We start from the raw sequence: 16,422 nt of genomic DNA on the forward strand, positions 1-16,422 counted from the left end.
TAAAACAGAAATTCACTTTTAGCCATTAACAAATCATTTATAAGGTTGTCGGAAATATTTTAGTGAAGATGTATAGATAATTAAAATGGTAGATTTCCACTATCTTACATAACATTAAAGAGATGAGGATTTTAAAATTAAAAATTAGTTACTAAACTTCAGATGCTAAATTTTTCTTAAATATCAACTAAACTATTTTAAAATAATAATTCGGTAGCATTTTATTTAAATCAATCGAAATGGAATTACATAAATGGGTACAAGTGATATCATAGTAAACATTTCATACTATAACATACTAATGAAAAACATTGTAAAATATGAAAATAGAAAAATGATATAAAATATTATATAATTATTTAGGTATTTTTAGAAGTCTATAAATAAGATAGTTAGTTTATTTTTATAAAAATTTTATCTCTCAACCATCATTCTCTCGAAGTTGTTTTTAAGATATATATAGAATAAATCGAGTTTTTAGATCTAAAAAAACTAATAGAATATGATGAGAAAATGAGGAATTCTACCCTATTAGATTTATAGATGTATGAAGGTATAAGTTTAAGTCTATTTATCCTCTAAGAGTTTAACTAGAAAGAGTTTATGATTTTTCTAATTATATTTTCTGATAATTTTTCTAATTGTAATTTGTCAATGGGATAATATTGTCTAGGATTCTAAAAGAAAGTTAAGGTTTGAGTTACGACATTCCTATTTGAGAAAAAGATGAACAGAATTGAGGTTAGGGAATAACATTTAAAGATAATAATATTGATATATAGTATGCGATTGTCCTTATGGTAAGACTTTCATGTTTGTGGGATAATATCATTTGATAATGATTTTTTATTACAATGTGTGTCAGACTTCTTTAACTATTCTCACCCTATAAATATCTTTGTCAATTCTTAAAAGAGAGTGGTAAAATATTAACTTTAGTGCAAAAACTTTCGCTAACACCCTTGCTACATCAATATACTTAAAGTATAAAGTGTCCCTATGTAGGAAAATAAAGGTACGAAACTATAAAAAATAAGTCAAAACACAATAAGGAAGGGTTGAATTATGTTTCAAAACTTTTTGAAATTTTTTGTAACATATTGTCAAATATCAAATAGTCAAAAGATGGTTTTTATTGACATATAATGTGTCATAACCTTTTCTAAAGATTGGTTTGTGAATATCTCTTTCCAAGATTAATTACTGTTAAATAATATGCAGTCTAAAGAGATAAGGTAAAGAGTGATTATATTATGCTTTTACACTAGTTTATTTGTTAATAAATATTATGTCCAATTTCAAATCAATTAATTGAGTTTCATTAGGCAAACTACTACTACAACATACAACATGAATCATTTGGACTTTATCCATTACTGACTAAAACTAAGTATTATTTGGACCACATCCACTCCTCGCTAAACACCTAGTTTTATTTGAAACAAAAATATTATTTGGAACGTAACCACTTATAGCTAAAATTGAGCGTGCTTTAAAATTAGACATGTCAAAGTGAGTCAACTCACACGAGTTGGCTCACAACGGGTTAAGTTAAAAATTAGTAAGCCCAACCTAACCCATTTTATGGTGAGCCCAAATTTTAGCCTTTTCTAATTAACTAATAGAGACTCAACAAAATTTATATTACAACTTCTCCAAAATAAATTTTGTGAAAATACTTCTTCATCTTATCTTATTTGATAGAGTTATTTGTGACTATTAGTCATATTAAGCCTATAACCATCAGGAAACAAATATCCTTCAACTTAAGCATCAAATTTTCCAAAGTCATAGTTGAACCAAAAAGTGTGTGTATCTTTTTACAATAGTTTAACCAAGAAGAAGCAACATGTCATTTAGTAGCAAGAAGTGATTGACTCTCACTTCCATAGGCAACTCCTATTCTCACCTCAAGAGTTGATACAAAAGAATACAAAGTGTTTTTCCAAATAAAATTGTCATAGCAAGAAGCTGAAAAATAAATAGAACAATTATTAGATTAATTAAAAGAAAAAGATTAAACCAATTTCTTAGTAATGCAGAAAAATTGGTGACCAGACCCAATAACTAAAGAAAGAAAATATAATAGTAAACTAATGTTAAATGCATCAAGGGTTAATAGTTACTTGCTACTTTCAAATATAAAATATATCAGAACCACAAAATAGGGATACAATAACAATTTAAGTTGTTAAGTTTGTGATACAGTAATAATGGTTGTTGCAGAACAAGTTCTGAGATTGACAGATTCATTCTAGTTATAACTACAAGACCTGACATAGCTAATTGACTTCACAATGCTGACATCTTGCCTTTTCTAAAAAAGGTGTTTGTCTGAAATAACTTTAAACTTCTTATTCTAGATACTTTTTATGTTGACAAGATATCGTGGAATTTTTTGAAATAATGAAAAAACATATATTTCTTGCGAGCATAAAAAACAAACATTTTTTACATATATAAAAAACAAACATATATGTCTCTTAGACAAAGTATACTTATCGTCTATTTGAGCAAAATTTTATTTGAGAAAGTATAATCACTTACATTTATTTAACCAAAAAACTTAACACTTATTTTTCTTAGAAAAAGCATCTATTAAACGCATTTGCATCTATCTAGCTATACAACTTCTATATGATAAATTAAATTGAATACTTATGATCTAATATAAAATTATGTTTATACTTTGGTTATTTATTTATTTAAGCACATTTAAAACAAAACACAATATTTGTTAAGCTTACATCTAACACAAACACATTAATAAACTTTTCAAAATAATCTTTACTCGCAGGACTCAAAATAATCTTTCATACATGTAAATGAATTTTTTTTTTAAGATGAAACAAATATTATAGTTTTCCATTGCGTATATGAACAATAAATCTCTTTTACCTCAACGTCACCCACCCCATTTATGAGCATCATATCATTCCGATGTGTTTGAACTTCACATCCTTTTTACTCAACAATGATTGTGTTATCATATTAAACATGATTACACCATTTAACTCTTCCACCGAATAGATTGACATATATAAGTTTCAATTTAACACTCATTGCCATGTCCCTTCCTTCCACACGTGCCTCATGGAATATTAATATTCAACTTCACATTCTTGATTCTCATCAAATCCAACCCTTTTTCTACTCCTAACATTCTTGAAAATCTCTCACACTATCCCCAATTTTAGGAAGACTTTGCATAAGTCTTTCTCAACACACCCTTTTGGAATTCCAAAGAAGAAAAAATTGTGATGTTTTTCTCTCATCATCCAATGTCACTCCTTTTCTTCTATTCAATTCACTTAATAAAACCCGTCAACAAATTTGTTAATCCAAATATATTAAAATAAAGATTTTAAGTTTTGTAAATGAAAATATATAATTGGAAAGAGATACTTCACAAGAAAAATAGTAAACAAATTTTCTTAAACAAAAAAATAACTCTTGCCAAAACTTATAGATACCAACATCATGCAATAAAAGAAGGGATAAATTAATGACAATATATGGTGCTGCAATAAATGTTGTGTACTTCATTAATAAATGCATTCAGTTTCAGCCATACCTATTATTGATAAATGGCTAGAAACCACTCATTGATGTTGAAAAGAATGGATCACAAGTTCATTCATGTGACCTTTTTGAGGAACACTTATCCTAAGAGAAAGTTTTGTGCCATGTGGCTTGCGAAGCATGGAGCCATAAATGGTATTTATCTTTTCTACTTTTAAGTGTTTGTCGTGCTGTACTTTAGACCAGACCTGCTCTCCCACATGCATTGGGATTCACTCTGTCAAGAACATTTCCTTGTCTTTCTCTTTTTTCTTTGTCCTTGTCTTTTACCAAGATCATTATACCAAAACTTAATAACCATATTATACACTTTTTTGGATGAAAAATATAAAATTATTTAGTAACGTCAGTGCATAACCTGTTTTTTAACCAAGGTTGTAATCATGTTAAGATATCTACCTGTAAAGGGGAAGTATTTAAAATAGAGTAAAAAACGACTCCACTGGGGATCGAACCCAGAATCTCTGGTTCCGTAGACCAGCGCCTTATCCATTGGGCCATGGAGTCCTTTTGACGGAAAATTGCATACATATAAATTGTCGATACAAAGATTAGTATAATTATTGTCTTCACCTTCGACCAGGATATTTTGCAATTAAAAATAAAAAATCACTACAATAAATAACCTAAAATGAACTTCTCAAAATCACTATAAAAATATTTGTGTTCCATATTAAAGGTAGCAACAGTTGGCCATTCCTTCCATTTTAGTCGACTATCACCCGACATGTCAAAATCTGACTATGACTGGTAGAAGATCGTGATCCATGATATTCATGCCTGTGAAAAAAAATAAAATAAATCCATGATATTCATGCCTGCGGAAACAAATTAAAAAATAAAATTTTAATTTTACAAGTCATCTAAGATACTACATTTTTATTAAATAACATGAAATATATTGATAACTTGGTTTGTACTTTTAAATACATATTTTTTATTAATATCAGTAAAAACACATGTACTATATCCACATTTTTACAATAGTGAAAATAAAACTATTATTATAATAAATATTAAAATAAAACAATATTATTATAATTAAAAAAATCATAAAAATAATTATAAAAATATATTTTATAATTTTGTTATATACAGTCTTTATTTATTTTTAAGGAATATAATGTTAAGAATTTATATATATAGAAAAGTAAAATCCCATGTATTAATCTTACATATTAGACGAGTTGAGTTCATAAAATAATGTAATCATAGTAATAAGCCTATGTTTTGTTTTAAAATAAAAAACTGTTGAAAACGTTACATAGAGTCTGTGTTTTGACATTTGTTAATATTTCTATTCTGTTTTAAAGATTGGGCCAGTGGCCCAATATGCAATATTCGTCGGTGTTTAACTGGATTAACAGCCCATGAAATCCATAGAGTCACTACTAACATAATAGGCTATTAAATTTTTCTTTATGTAAAAAGGTTATTTATTTGACTTATCATAAAATTTGATTGTAGCTTGCTTTGGATTTGGATTGATTCAAATATAATATTAATTTTGTGCTATTTTAATTCAAAACGTTTTAAATTGAATTACATGTGATTTACTTTTTAACATTTATCTTATAATTTAATTAGAAAATAACATACAAATCTCATTCTATTACCTCTTTGACCCTTACATATGTTTATTTTTAATTGTTTCGAAAGTTTATAAATACATTAAAATAATAACAATTATTCCCTTAAAAACAAGATCATGCGATTTAGTGAATAAAAGTTAAGTTACTAAAAATAAAAGTTATTCAATATTCACATTCCTACTTAAAAAAGTCCATATTATTATTATTTTTACTATTATTATTATTATTATTATTATTAATACTTTGTGATAATTTATTTAATCATAAGCATTGAAATAAAATATAATGCCCGCACTTTAATTTTGTTGTTTAGTCTTAATTACTTATATATAATTATATGTTTAAGATTTTTAATTTCCATCCTCTCATACAAACACTTTTGACACGTAATAGGCTCAACACACACAAAATTATTTAATTTTATTTAATTTATTTAATTTATTTCACTTAAAATAATCTCTTCTTGATACTGAATTTCTTTAATTCAACATTTTGGTTTTAAAGGATCCACACAAAATTTATATAATTAATTAAAAAATGATTTAATATTTATAAGAACCAAAAAGTTGACAGTGACAGAGCTTTTTCATTCACAGAATGGAATGGCATAGTTGACAAATAACTTCATCTTTTGAATATATGAAAAGAAAACTCAGTCTTCTTTTATGCAGTTCAGCTGTTTGACAAAATTACACTTAAAAAAATTGATCATGCATGCATTTCAAAGACTAATCTTTTCAGCAACAAAAAATTCCATCCACCCCAAACCAAAACCAAATTTGGCCTTCAAGCATCCCTGGGTCTTCTTTGTTGCTGCATCACAAACACAGAAGCCCTGCCAGCAGCATCAGTTGAAGCCAACAAATCACCAAGCACCCCAAGTTCTGGATACTCACTCCACTGCAACAACCCAGAAGTTTGAGGAGTTTCAATCCCAGCTTGTCTTCCAACAATGATCAAATCATACTCCTTCACCAACTTCCGAATCACCAAAGCCGTCTCAGGTCCATCCTTCACAATCTTCTCTATGTAATTCACATTAGCCTCACCCACCTTCCCGTTAACCCTGATATCATACAGAATCTCAGTGTCAAGCAGTTCCTGCAAATCCGTTACCTCCGAATAGTTTTTCCTAGCCAAAAACCTCACCACAGTGAGTCTAACATTCGGATTTTTGGTCATCCTCTTAGCAAAGTAAAGTGCTTCTCTATCGTCTTTCCCTCCAATGAAAAGCATGCAAACAGTGTAAGGTGTCTCGGGGGAGAAAATATGCGTCATTTGCATTTTCTCGATCAATATCCCAACCGAACACGGAGCTCTCCGCATGACACGGAAGTTCAACTCTCTCAGAGACTCATCTTCTATCTCAATGCTGTTGCCATCAGAAGACCACTTTTTGTGAAAGGGAAGAACAATGAGGGAGGTGAACTTGTTCAACGCCAAAGTGCAGATGTCATCGTACATCAACTCGGTTGGTGAGATTGACGTGAAGGTGTTCACCACCAGTGCATCGTTGAACTCGTGCTCGAAGTTTTGGAACGCATCGATGAGTTTGTCTGCCATGGAAGCGTTTGCGTCGTGTTTTTTCTTGGATTGGAGTTGGTGAGAGATGAAGACCGGAGCAGCTCTTCCGATGAGTTCTATGAGCTGGAGGACGTAGACACAGAGAGGGTTGTCTTTGGTGGGGAAGGTGGCTTCGAGAAGGTTGATGGTCGGAGGAATGTTGTCGGGTCTGTGGATGCATGTGAGAACTCGAAGCTCGGAGTTGTTTTTGAGGTCGAAGATGTTTCGTTTGGTGTAGTTTCCTGCGTATTTCTTCATGGGATCGTAGAGGTATGCCAGAAGAAATGGCACCACTGTAGCACTCATAATTATGCTCACTAGCACCAATGCCAACACGTTGTCTGGTATTCCCTGCATTACAGACATAACGAACACAAACATTATCCTAGAATCATTGTCAAACTTATGTACAACGAGGATGGAACAAAGAAGAGATGAAAGAGAGTGCTAACCATGAGATCTCTGATTATAGAGAATCCAGCCAATTCAACTACGCCCTTGCAACTCATGACCAAAGAAAGAGACACGGAGTCACTCAAGGGCACGTTGTGGTACAAAGGAAGCAGCATGCATACAAGAAATTTGATACCGCTAGTTACTGCAATGATAATCAGGGCTTGCAGCATGAACTGGTCGATTCCTCCACTCACTTCGTCTCTCCATTTCATGAAGTCTCTGAGGTCCACCCTCATCACACATGTGGTCACAAAGAGAGGCATGAACATCCAGTTAACAAAAGTATCAATCTTTTTTATGATGGCAGTGCCTAATGGAGGCCCTTCTGGGGTAGCCATGCCCAATACAAAAGGGCCAAAGAGAGCCAAAAATCCAATGCGATGTGTGATATAGGAAGCCACAAAAGCCATAATGAGTATGAAATACACATAGTGATCACTGACAGGAGAACCCTCTGGTGTCTGTTTTATGATCCAGAACGTGGCTGGGCGATACACGAACAAAACCATTAGCAAAAACAAAATCAAAACTGTGAGGCAAAACCAGGCTTTTGGTGGATCACTAGACAAGATTTTGGAGATACTAAGGGTTGATGTGAAGACCACATTGAAGAGCTCGGTAACCAAAGCTGCGGACTGGCTTAATCTACCTAGCTCCGAATTCAGAATCTTGAGATCACTTAAAACTGTGCAAATGTTAGGGAAAGGAGTCACCGAGAACACACCAGTGATGAGTCTAACTTTTGCTACCTGATCACTGTCCAGGTATTTTGTGGAGTATAAATTCACAACAGCCATGCTGCATATAAAGGGAGCTAGTATGGAAACACACCCTATGGTGGCTGCACTACTTTTGGTCCTGGGAATCACACTCACGTCTGTTTTCACCCCTGTGTAGAACAGAAAAAGCATGTAGCCAAAAACTGAAAGCATCCCCAGACTTGCCTGAGAGTCAAAAAAGAACAACTCTCTACACTTCCGAGCCCATTCTTCTGTGAAGCTGGTTGCAAGCATTAGACCAACCTGCTCAAAACACCCACCAGTTAATATCCAAAAACAGTAACAATGTAATGTCACAGACCAATTCTTGCACAACAACAATGCCTGGTTTTCGAATCCAGATTTTCTATTTGATTAACCATCATGGTATTTTGAAAACACAACATAGGATCAACATAGAAAAACCCAACAAAGAATATAAATTTGTGATTTTGTGGACACAATCAAGTAAAAAACTTAAGATGCATTCAAGAACAGTGTAAAAAATCATGCTTAATCATATCATTGGTTAATTGACAAGTACATTACAATGGATATTGTGGCATGCATGTTGAAGGGAAGAACTTACAATACTCATGGAAGTGAATCTGGGGAATCTTAAACGACCCAGAACGGTGTGCAAGAGAAAGGTTGAAAGAAAGATAATACATATCTGCATCTCCAACATTGGTAAAGCATTAGTCGGAAGCCTGCCAGTTGTGGTGCACCATGGTATATCTGAATTCACCCGAGGGGGCAAGTACGTGCATGATGTAATGTAGAACTCTTTATCTTCCATTTCTGTTGTCATGCCTGTGTTCTATGCAACCCTTGTCTTCTTCTGGTTTTGTCCCCTGAAAGCCTATGTATCAGAATGAATAATACTCACAAGAAAAGAACAATAAAGGGAAGCAAGCTAGCACAATAATGCAGGAACAATTGCAGAAATATTAAGAGATTCACAATAGATATTTGTTGTGTTTTTGTTTCCTAATTTTCAAGGTCAAACTTATAAGTTTTAAGGCAATGGTAGAAGTCGTTTTGTATGATCATTGAAAACTAACAGGTTATAAGTACATATAGTTTCCAGTGTCCATTCTAATAATACAAAATTTATATATATATTCTGTTGTTTGTACTTTGTCATTGTTACTGTCAAATTATTATCGTTAGTAAAACAAATCTTCTAAATTTAGATAAGATGAGCGAAACTAAACAACTTTCATTTTTTATTTAAAAAATTAACAGGGAGATACCAACCAATTCCATCGTGTACATCACGATCATGTAAATTCCAAGCTCTATACCTTTTTAAAATATAAATACATTTTAAGTAAGTTGATGAAACATTCTTTAAAATATTTATCGTATAATTGAGATGGTATTTTCTGGTAATTTTATACTCTTTTTTTTTTTTTATCAAATTGTATAGAGAAAAGGTTTAAAATAAAATTAACAAAATCAAACTATGTTAACTTTCTTAGTTGACGGTATCTTTCTACATTGTATGTTAGAGGTTAACTTAAGATGTTGACATTTTTATTGGAGAAATTATATACCAATAATCACTAACACTTAATTTGTTAACTAATGAGCAGTTTCACTTTTGTAACATGAATAATTGCAAAAAATAGGATAAATTTATAAATGGACCGAGAGGCTTATAAAGTGATAATTGTCGTAACTTATATATTATAAATTAATTATTAAAATTATTGGCTTATAAAATGAAAATTACTTATAATTATATATTATTTAGGATTAATTGAGAGGCTTATAAAGTATTAATTCCATTCATTTTTATATTATGAATTGATTATTAAATTTATCTATTTGTAAGATAAAAATTACTTTTAATTATATATTGTAAATTGATTCTGATTCACCTATCTCTAATACAACCATTTGTCCTTTAAGACATACAATGGACTAGATATATTACAAGTTACTTTCACAAACCTCACCGTAATATATTCTAATACCTTATTAAAAATTAAGTTTAAAATAACACATGCTTATAAAATTAACTTATAAGAAATAAGGATTGATACTTATATATTAGTTGTATTTCTAATAACATAAAATTTTAAACAAAATTTATCCTAAAAAATATATTTGGTTTTGCTTTATCATCCTCAAGTAGAATACAACCTTGTAAGAGATATCTGGTAATAATTGTTACAACCAACGAAGGCTACATTGTTTAAATTTTTAAAATAAAACTTACTAAAATTTAGAACGTAATTGTGTGTCAAAACCCCTTGCCCGAAACATTAAATATAGAATGCTCCAATTTTATATATACTAAATAGTTTTGCAAACTTTCAAAAAACTATTTTACACAAACATTTGTACAACTTCATGCATTCGAGATGATCTTATTTTTAGAGTGTCCAAATCAAATCCAAATGATGTTATCCAAATTTTAAGTATTTCTTCTATTTCCAATACAGATATAAAATGAACTCATCTTTGTTCAAACTCTTCTTAATTTTAACGGGAATCCTCACACTAACTAATAATTTATATTAAATGTTATTTGACTTTTAGTTTTGTATTCTAATTATAAGGCACACACACATGGTCATTTGTATTCTTTTATATAATTATTTAACATTTACATAATTATTATTTGATACTTATATATATATATATATATATATATATATATATATATATATATATATATATATATATATATATATATATATATATATATATATATATTAACTTATTTATTTTAATTCCTTCGAAAAATTTACTTGTAATTAAAGATATAACTTATGAAACAATTATAGTTTTGGAATGTAGGAAATACTAAAATGGACTACACTCTATGAATGTTTAATAACAAACAAAATTTCTCAAATTTCAGGCCATGTCCAAACATAGTTTTTAGAAACTTAAAAAGAAATTCTTTATCATGTGTTATGATATTCAAATATAGAGCATGCTGCTCAAAGAAATAGTACATTACGTGTTAGTTAATTTTCTAATATCTTTATCTCTTTCATCAAAAAACTGTCATTTGTACATCAAAGTAGCATTCTTAAGAAACTTGTACATTCACTTACCCAAAGAAGTTATTTAGAAGTGTAATACAAAAGTTCATCCTTTCATCAAGAGACTATACGTTATATGAGACAAACTCTTTAGCTCACGCTATTTAAAGTTTTCTTATAATTGTGCCATAACTTTCCCATCTTCGCTCTTTATTGAATACATGGACAAGCAATTTGGGTTATAAAACTGTTGTCAAACACTTATATGGTAGAAGGGATTGGAAATAGATATGATATGATAAATCAGTATAAAAACAAGTGGACTGTCATATTCCACTAAAATTGGTTGAGTTATATTAATATAAAGGATGCCTTAAGGGAAGATAAACCAGAAAGACGCATTATATTAACCAAATAGAAGCAGCCTTGTCCTCAACCAACCATGAATTCAGGTCCAAGAGAAGACGTTCAAACCTTATGAAAATAAGTAAAAATTGAAGAAAATAAGATCTCTACTTCAGCAGTTAACTAACCAACAGAAAGTATTAAAAGCATAATCCCACACCAAATTATATATAAACATTGATTCAGAAAACATCTTAATATTCCCATTTCTTCAACTCCATGCCATCAGGGGGACTTCCCTCCACCTTCTTTGATCCCACTTCTTTCCAGTTTGTAGACAGCACAGTTCCATTAGACTCCACCTATACAAAAAAATTGAAGAGAGGTAAGGTGCAATGAATACACCAGCATGCACTGAACACAATTTGCTGTCCTTCTCTAAATAATAGTTGTGATTGTGTGATTTACAAGACATGCCCTCAATAAAGAGGATTTAAAAGTTTGGCCTATGTAATGAGCAGAATTGATAGATGAAAAATGTAAAACTTACAAATGACTTTTTCATTGCTCTTCTTGTATCCTCATCTGCATCTTGGTATATTTCCCGGAAAAATTTGTTCAATGCAGCATCCCCGTCGAGTTTTTCATCTTTCTCCTGAAATGGAGAATGTTAGGAGCAAGATTTGCACTCACTAAAATACAAACAGTTAACACATTTACAAACCTCTTTCTTGACTTCAGCTTCGATCTTGTCCCAATCTCTGGTTTGTTTTGAGGACGGGTAAGAAGGTCTATTACTTGCAGTAACTGCAAAATTCACGAAAGGGAATAAAGCATTTTAGCATGAAAATCACGATGATGCTTTCAATACACTTTTCCATGTAAAGGTTCACCAGTATTGTAGCTAAAACATGTGGAGCCTCTTGTAAAACGGTTTATATTCCTGCAGAGATTAAGTCTCCACGCTTTTACTAAATTCCCAATTTTCCCTCTCCTTAACTTTGTGCAATTTCTAAACTATCCCTTCCTTAAAAACAGTACCCCCTTCGACCCTTCACTTGCACTAATTATCGTCCCAACGTTTATGGTTCCTAAACATCCATTACATTAGCTTAGGACCCATTATACCAAAGTCACCACATGAAGAAAAAGGAAACCATTATATTATACCAAAGTCACTAAACAAGTCATAGAGGAGGGAAACTCCAAAATCCAAACAAGTCTCAGTTACCTGAAGAGGCATTAACTCTCTGTGGAACTACAACGTTTTTGGTGAATTCAAGAGATGACCAATGAATAGGTTCTGCTTTCTCAAGGCGAATTTCAATTTTGGTTGTCAAAACTTCATACCGGCAATTGGAGGGTACAATCTGATAGAGGAAAACCAAAGCTCAACACAGTATACACAGTACAGAATAACAAAAAGCACTAATATAAACCATACAGAGGAGTTTAAATGCAACTTTGGAAATAAATTGAGCTTGAGACCAGCAAAAACATAAAAACAATAGGACGAGATAACCAAAAGCTTAAACTATCTTCAGTATCCACCACATTAGAACACAACAAAAATTATACTATGCACGTATAAGACATTAAGATACATTTCCCAGTGATCCAATCTTTTATGCTGACAAACAGGTCTTGTTCATACCTTTCCAAATAAGCGAGTTTGAAAAACATATGCATCTTCCCCTGGGATATTAATGCTAACACTTAGCTACAAAAGAAAAAAACAAGGAGGGACTAAGATTAGAATGTGATTCACCAAAATGAATAGCTGGGTGCAAAAGTCTAGCAAAAAAAGCATTTACTAAATATTGTTATAATGCGAACCATACTATTTGTTCGCCAAATTCAACAGTAATGCTTTCCTTGGGGATTTTCTTTGCAAATATGGTTACAACCACCTGATCAGGTTTCTGGTAGAATTCATGCCTGCATAAATTTTATTTTTGAAGAGTCAAAGCCTGAGCAATTAGTAATTTAGTTTCTTCCTTCAATAGAAATTTTCCAGTTCACATAGTAGAACATTATCATAAGCAAATAATACAACGTTGAGCATTACAGACTTGAAATAGCCTTGTTTGCAAGCTCTCCCTATCAGATACTAAATTAAGAAATTGTTAAGAAAAATTAAAACTATGGGAATATACTCTCTACAAGCTAATTCATAGATATGAAATAATTTATGACATTTAATTGAACACTGTAAACTTTTCAGATTGTTTGTTAATGGCTCTACAACCCACCATGACCAAGCAGTTTAGAGCTTGATCCTTATCACTACTATTCTGACATAAAGCTAAATTTTTGCATAAGGAGGACAGAACTGTTACCAGTGTAACGCCATACTTCAATCCCAAAGGTATCTTGAGTGAAGATACGTGCTAGGACATTAAATATAAAAGAAATCATTCATCTGACTTTACCCAAATCTTTAACTTTTGGGATGATTAGTTCAAACACAGCATCAAAGTCTATAATCAAGTGGTCAAAAAGTAGATCTTTCCTTCCCTCATTCTTTTAATGAAAAAATAAATTTCAGCAAAAACTCTGGGCTATGCATTGTTCATCTAAAGCCCAAAACTGGAAAATGATAGACAGAACCATTCATAAACTTCATCTAATAGATTAAGCATTTGGAGTGTTACTTTTTAAGACCAAAAATAACTAATACCAAAACATAATCACAATAACTAAAACAGCAGAAGCACTGTTAATATATACACAAATAGTCCTAGCAATGAATATGCATAACCATAAAGTAAAAGCATGTTTGACCTATATTTAGGTTTATTTACTGCAACTGGTGGCTTCTCTGGAAGATCATCCTGTTGCTGAACATCTTTTGGATTATCATCCTGTGCTATGGTCTTTTCCTGTATAGGTATGGTGGTATAAGATTCCTCTGTTCAACAAAACATGTCCATCAAGCTCAAGTCAGTTTCCTAGCCAAAAATGGCATCAATCCACATTTTCACTTCCAACAGTCAATACACAGTCATTAGTCACACATAAAACAAAATCTAAAACATGAAAATTACACCTCAAAGACAAATAAGTTTAATTAAATTAAAAGGATTTTACAGTTAGAAAGAACAAAGTTCACCTGCAATGAGCTTATCGCACTCTTTGATTAAATTGACAAATCTTAGGTCGTCTGGAGACAATGAAGCACCAGTCTCCAGAGCAGCCTTGGCAGTCTGATACTCCTCAAGCTTCAAGCATGCAGTACTGCAATTGAAACAACAAATCAAAATTATATCAACTACGTCACGGTTGATCAAGGATAAGAATTGATAACATCTTATGTCAAAATATAAAATAGGATGTGATCTTCTGATGCACAGAAAGCAATTTCAATCAAATTTAGCCACAGATATCCTCATTAATAATTAACCATCACGTAAAACAAGTTCATATTTAAATTTAAACAAATTTTATATTCAAGTATAATAATCCCTTCATTATTGAAAAAAGAATGCACATTAATGGTTTAAATATAAGGCACAGATGTTTTGATAAGAAAGCAATTATATAATATGCACACTAGTATCAGATATATGTACATTATGTATACATTGCCAATTTCGAAGTGGTTATGTATACAGACATTGTACTACCTCATATCATTGTTTCTCCTGAACTGAATCTCCACCTTTCAATCTTATATACCGATTTAGTATTGATTCCTATTGTTATCCTCATAAATAGGGATCTAACATTTACTCTAATAGAACACCACCATTGGATTAAATAGTCATTGTCTATTTAAGAGGTTGCTTTAGACAACACTTACCAAAAGTAACAATATTCCTGGACACTATTTACAAAAAGTTTGATTACTCATTTGGTTCAGCTCAATCTTTTGAAATTTAGTCTAAGAACTACTTACAGTACTCACAGATACACTTTTAACTCTCTCAGTCCCTACACATACACTTATTAATCTATTTCAATCCCTCCAATTTTGGCCAACAGACACTAAACAGAATTAAAAGGTGCATATGTGTAGGAAAACAAATGGTTTCTAAGTGCAGGGACTAACAAATGGATTATACAGGTATAAGAACAAAAGAATAATCAAACCTATAGAAAAAAATTTAAAGACCAGGTGACGTTGTACTTACCCTTTCCGCAAATATGCTTTTGCAAGAGAAGGATTCAATTCAATTGCTTTGTTAGCATCAGCAACAGCCTCTGCACAAAAGAGGGAAAGAAACAATAATTGTAAATTAGCAAAACATTACAACCACATGTCTTGAGGGTGCAGCCAACCATGAACACAAATTCCAAATATAGACCATATAAAGATTTCTCAAATTTATTTTTTATGAATAAGCAACAAGAAAAACAGACATTAATCGATACAAACAATTCCATCTTGGTCAAACTCCCAACTCCTCCCAGATGACCCAATTGAACACAGATTAATTTGTAACAAAAACCCAGTGATTCACACATAACAGACAAAAGGGTAATAGAAAAACACGAACTTTTGAAGGGAGGAAGTGAGAGTGTACCAGTTAAGTTGTTCAATTTGATGTTGCCTTGAGCGCGGTCGGCGTAGAGTTCGGCTTTGTTGGGTTCGAGGTTAATTGCCTGAGAGAGAAGGTCCACTGCGAGTTCGAAGTGGTCTTCGACAAAGGCTTCTTTGGCCTTCGCTTCAAGATCGGAAGCCATGGGAGGAAGGAAGAGAGGAAAAAGAAGGTTTGAAAGAAGAAGAGAAAGAAGATTCTAGAGATAGTGTGTGTGATTTGGAATTGGAAGAGAAAGAAGAAGGAATAGGAATGATGGATTGACCTGAGAGAGATGTGAGATGGGTATTATAGAGGGAGTGGAACAGGCAAACTGCAAGGGGAAAGAGTAGACTTTCACAAGTCTTCCCAAAAACCATTATATAATTTAAATTACAATTATATATAATTTAAATAGTAATCATTATATAAGTAGATATTATTATTATTATTATTAATAGTTAGCAATTGATAATTATTTTTTCTTTCAATATAGAAAGTTATGATTTTATTTTTAAGATCACATGTCTCAACTTTTAAAACATAATTAAAGTATTTATTATTAATTATTGATTATAAATGTGTAATTTTGTTGGAATTTTGG

The 16,422-nt window shown here is 31.5% G+C and overlaps 2 protein-coding genes and 1 non-coding gene across 3 annotated transcripts; all 3 read right to left on the bottom strand.

Annotated features, from left to right (window-relative positions):
• Positions 1-4,016: 4,016 nt before the first annotated feature.
• On the bottom strand, positions 4,017-4,089 carry TRNAR-ACG (transfer RNA arginine (anticodon ACG)). The gene has a single exon. It is a non-coding gene; the product is annotated as a tRNA-Arg (tRNA).
• Positions 4,090-5,960: 1,871 nt separating this feature from the next.
• LOC114180838 (cation/H(+) antiporter 4-like) lies at positions 5,961-8,762 on the bottom strand. Its single transcript, XM_085672070.1, has 3 exons — positions 8,541-8,762; positions 7,190-8,215; positions 5,961-7,088 (listed from the first exon to the last, which is right to left on the bottom strand). Exons 1-3 carry the CDS (start codon positions 8,760-8,762, stop codon positions 5,961-5,963), a joined length of 2,376 nt encoding a protein of 791 aa, XP_085528196.1.
• Positions 8,763-11,337: 2,575 nt separating this feature from the next.
• LOC114182670 (protein SGT1 homolog B-like) lies at positions 11,338-16,153 on the bottom strand. The gene is made up of 10 exons (XM_028069583.2): positions 15,825-16,153; positions 15,432-15,501; positions 14,411-14,535; positions 14,083-14,209; positions 13,140-13,236; positions 12,953-13,018; positions 12,530-12,668; positions 12,023-12,105; positions 11,849-11,953; positions 11,338-11,660 (listed from the first exon to the last, which is right to left on the bottom strand). Exons 1-10 carry the CDS (start codon positions 15,982-15,984, stop codon positions 11,553-11,555), a joined length of 1,080 nt encoding a protein of 359 aa, XP_027925384.2. The 5' UTR covers positions 15,985-16,153; the 3' UTR covers positions 11,338-11,552.
• Between the last annotated feature and the right edge of the window lie 269 nt (positions 16,154-16,422).

This window comes from Vigna unguiculata, chromosome 4, assembly GCF_037176805.1.
Source record: "Vigna unguiculata cultivar grain cowpea cultivar isolate G323 ecotype 2 chromosome 4, ASM3717680v1, whole genome shotgun sequence".
Classification (NCBI taxonomy): Eukaryota; Viridiplantae; Streptophyta; class Magnoliopsida; order Fabales; family Fabaceae; genus Vigna; species Vigna unguiculata.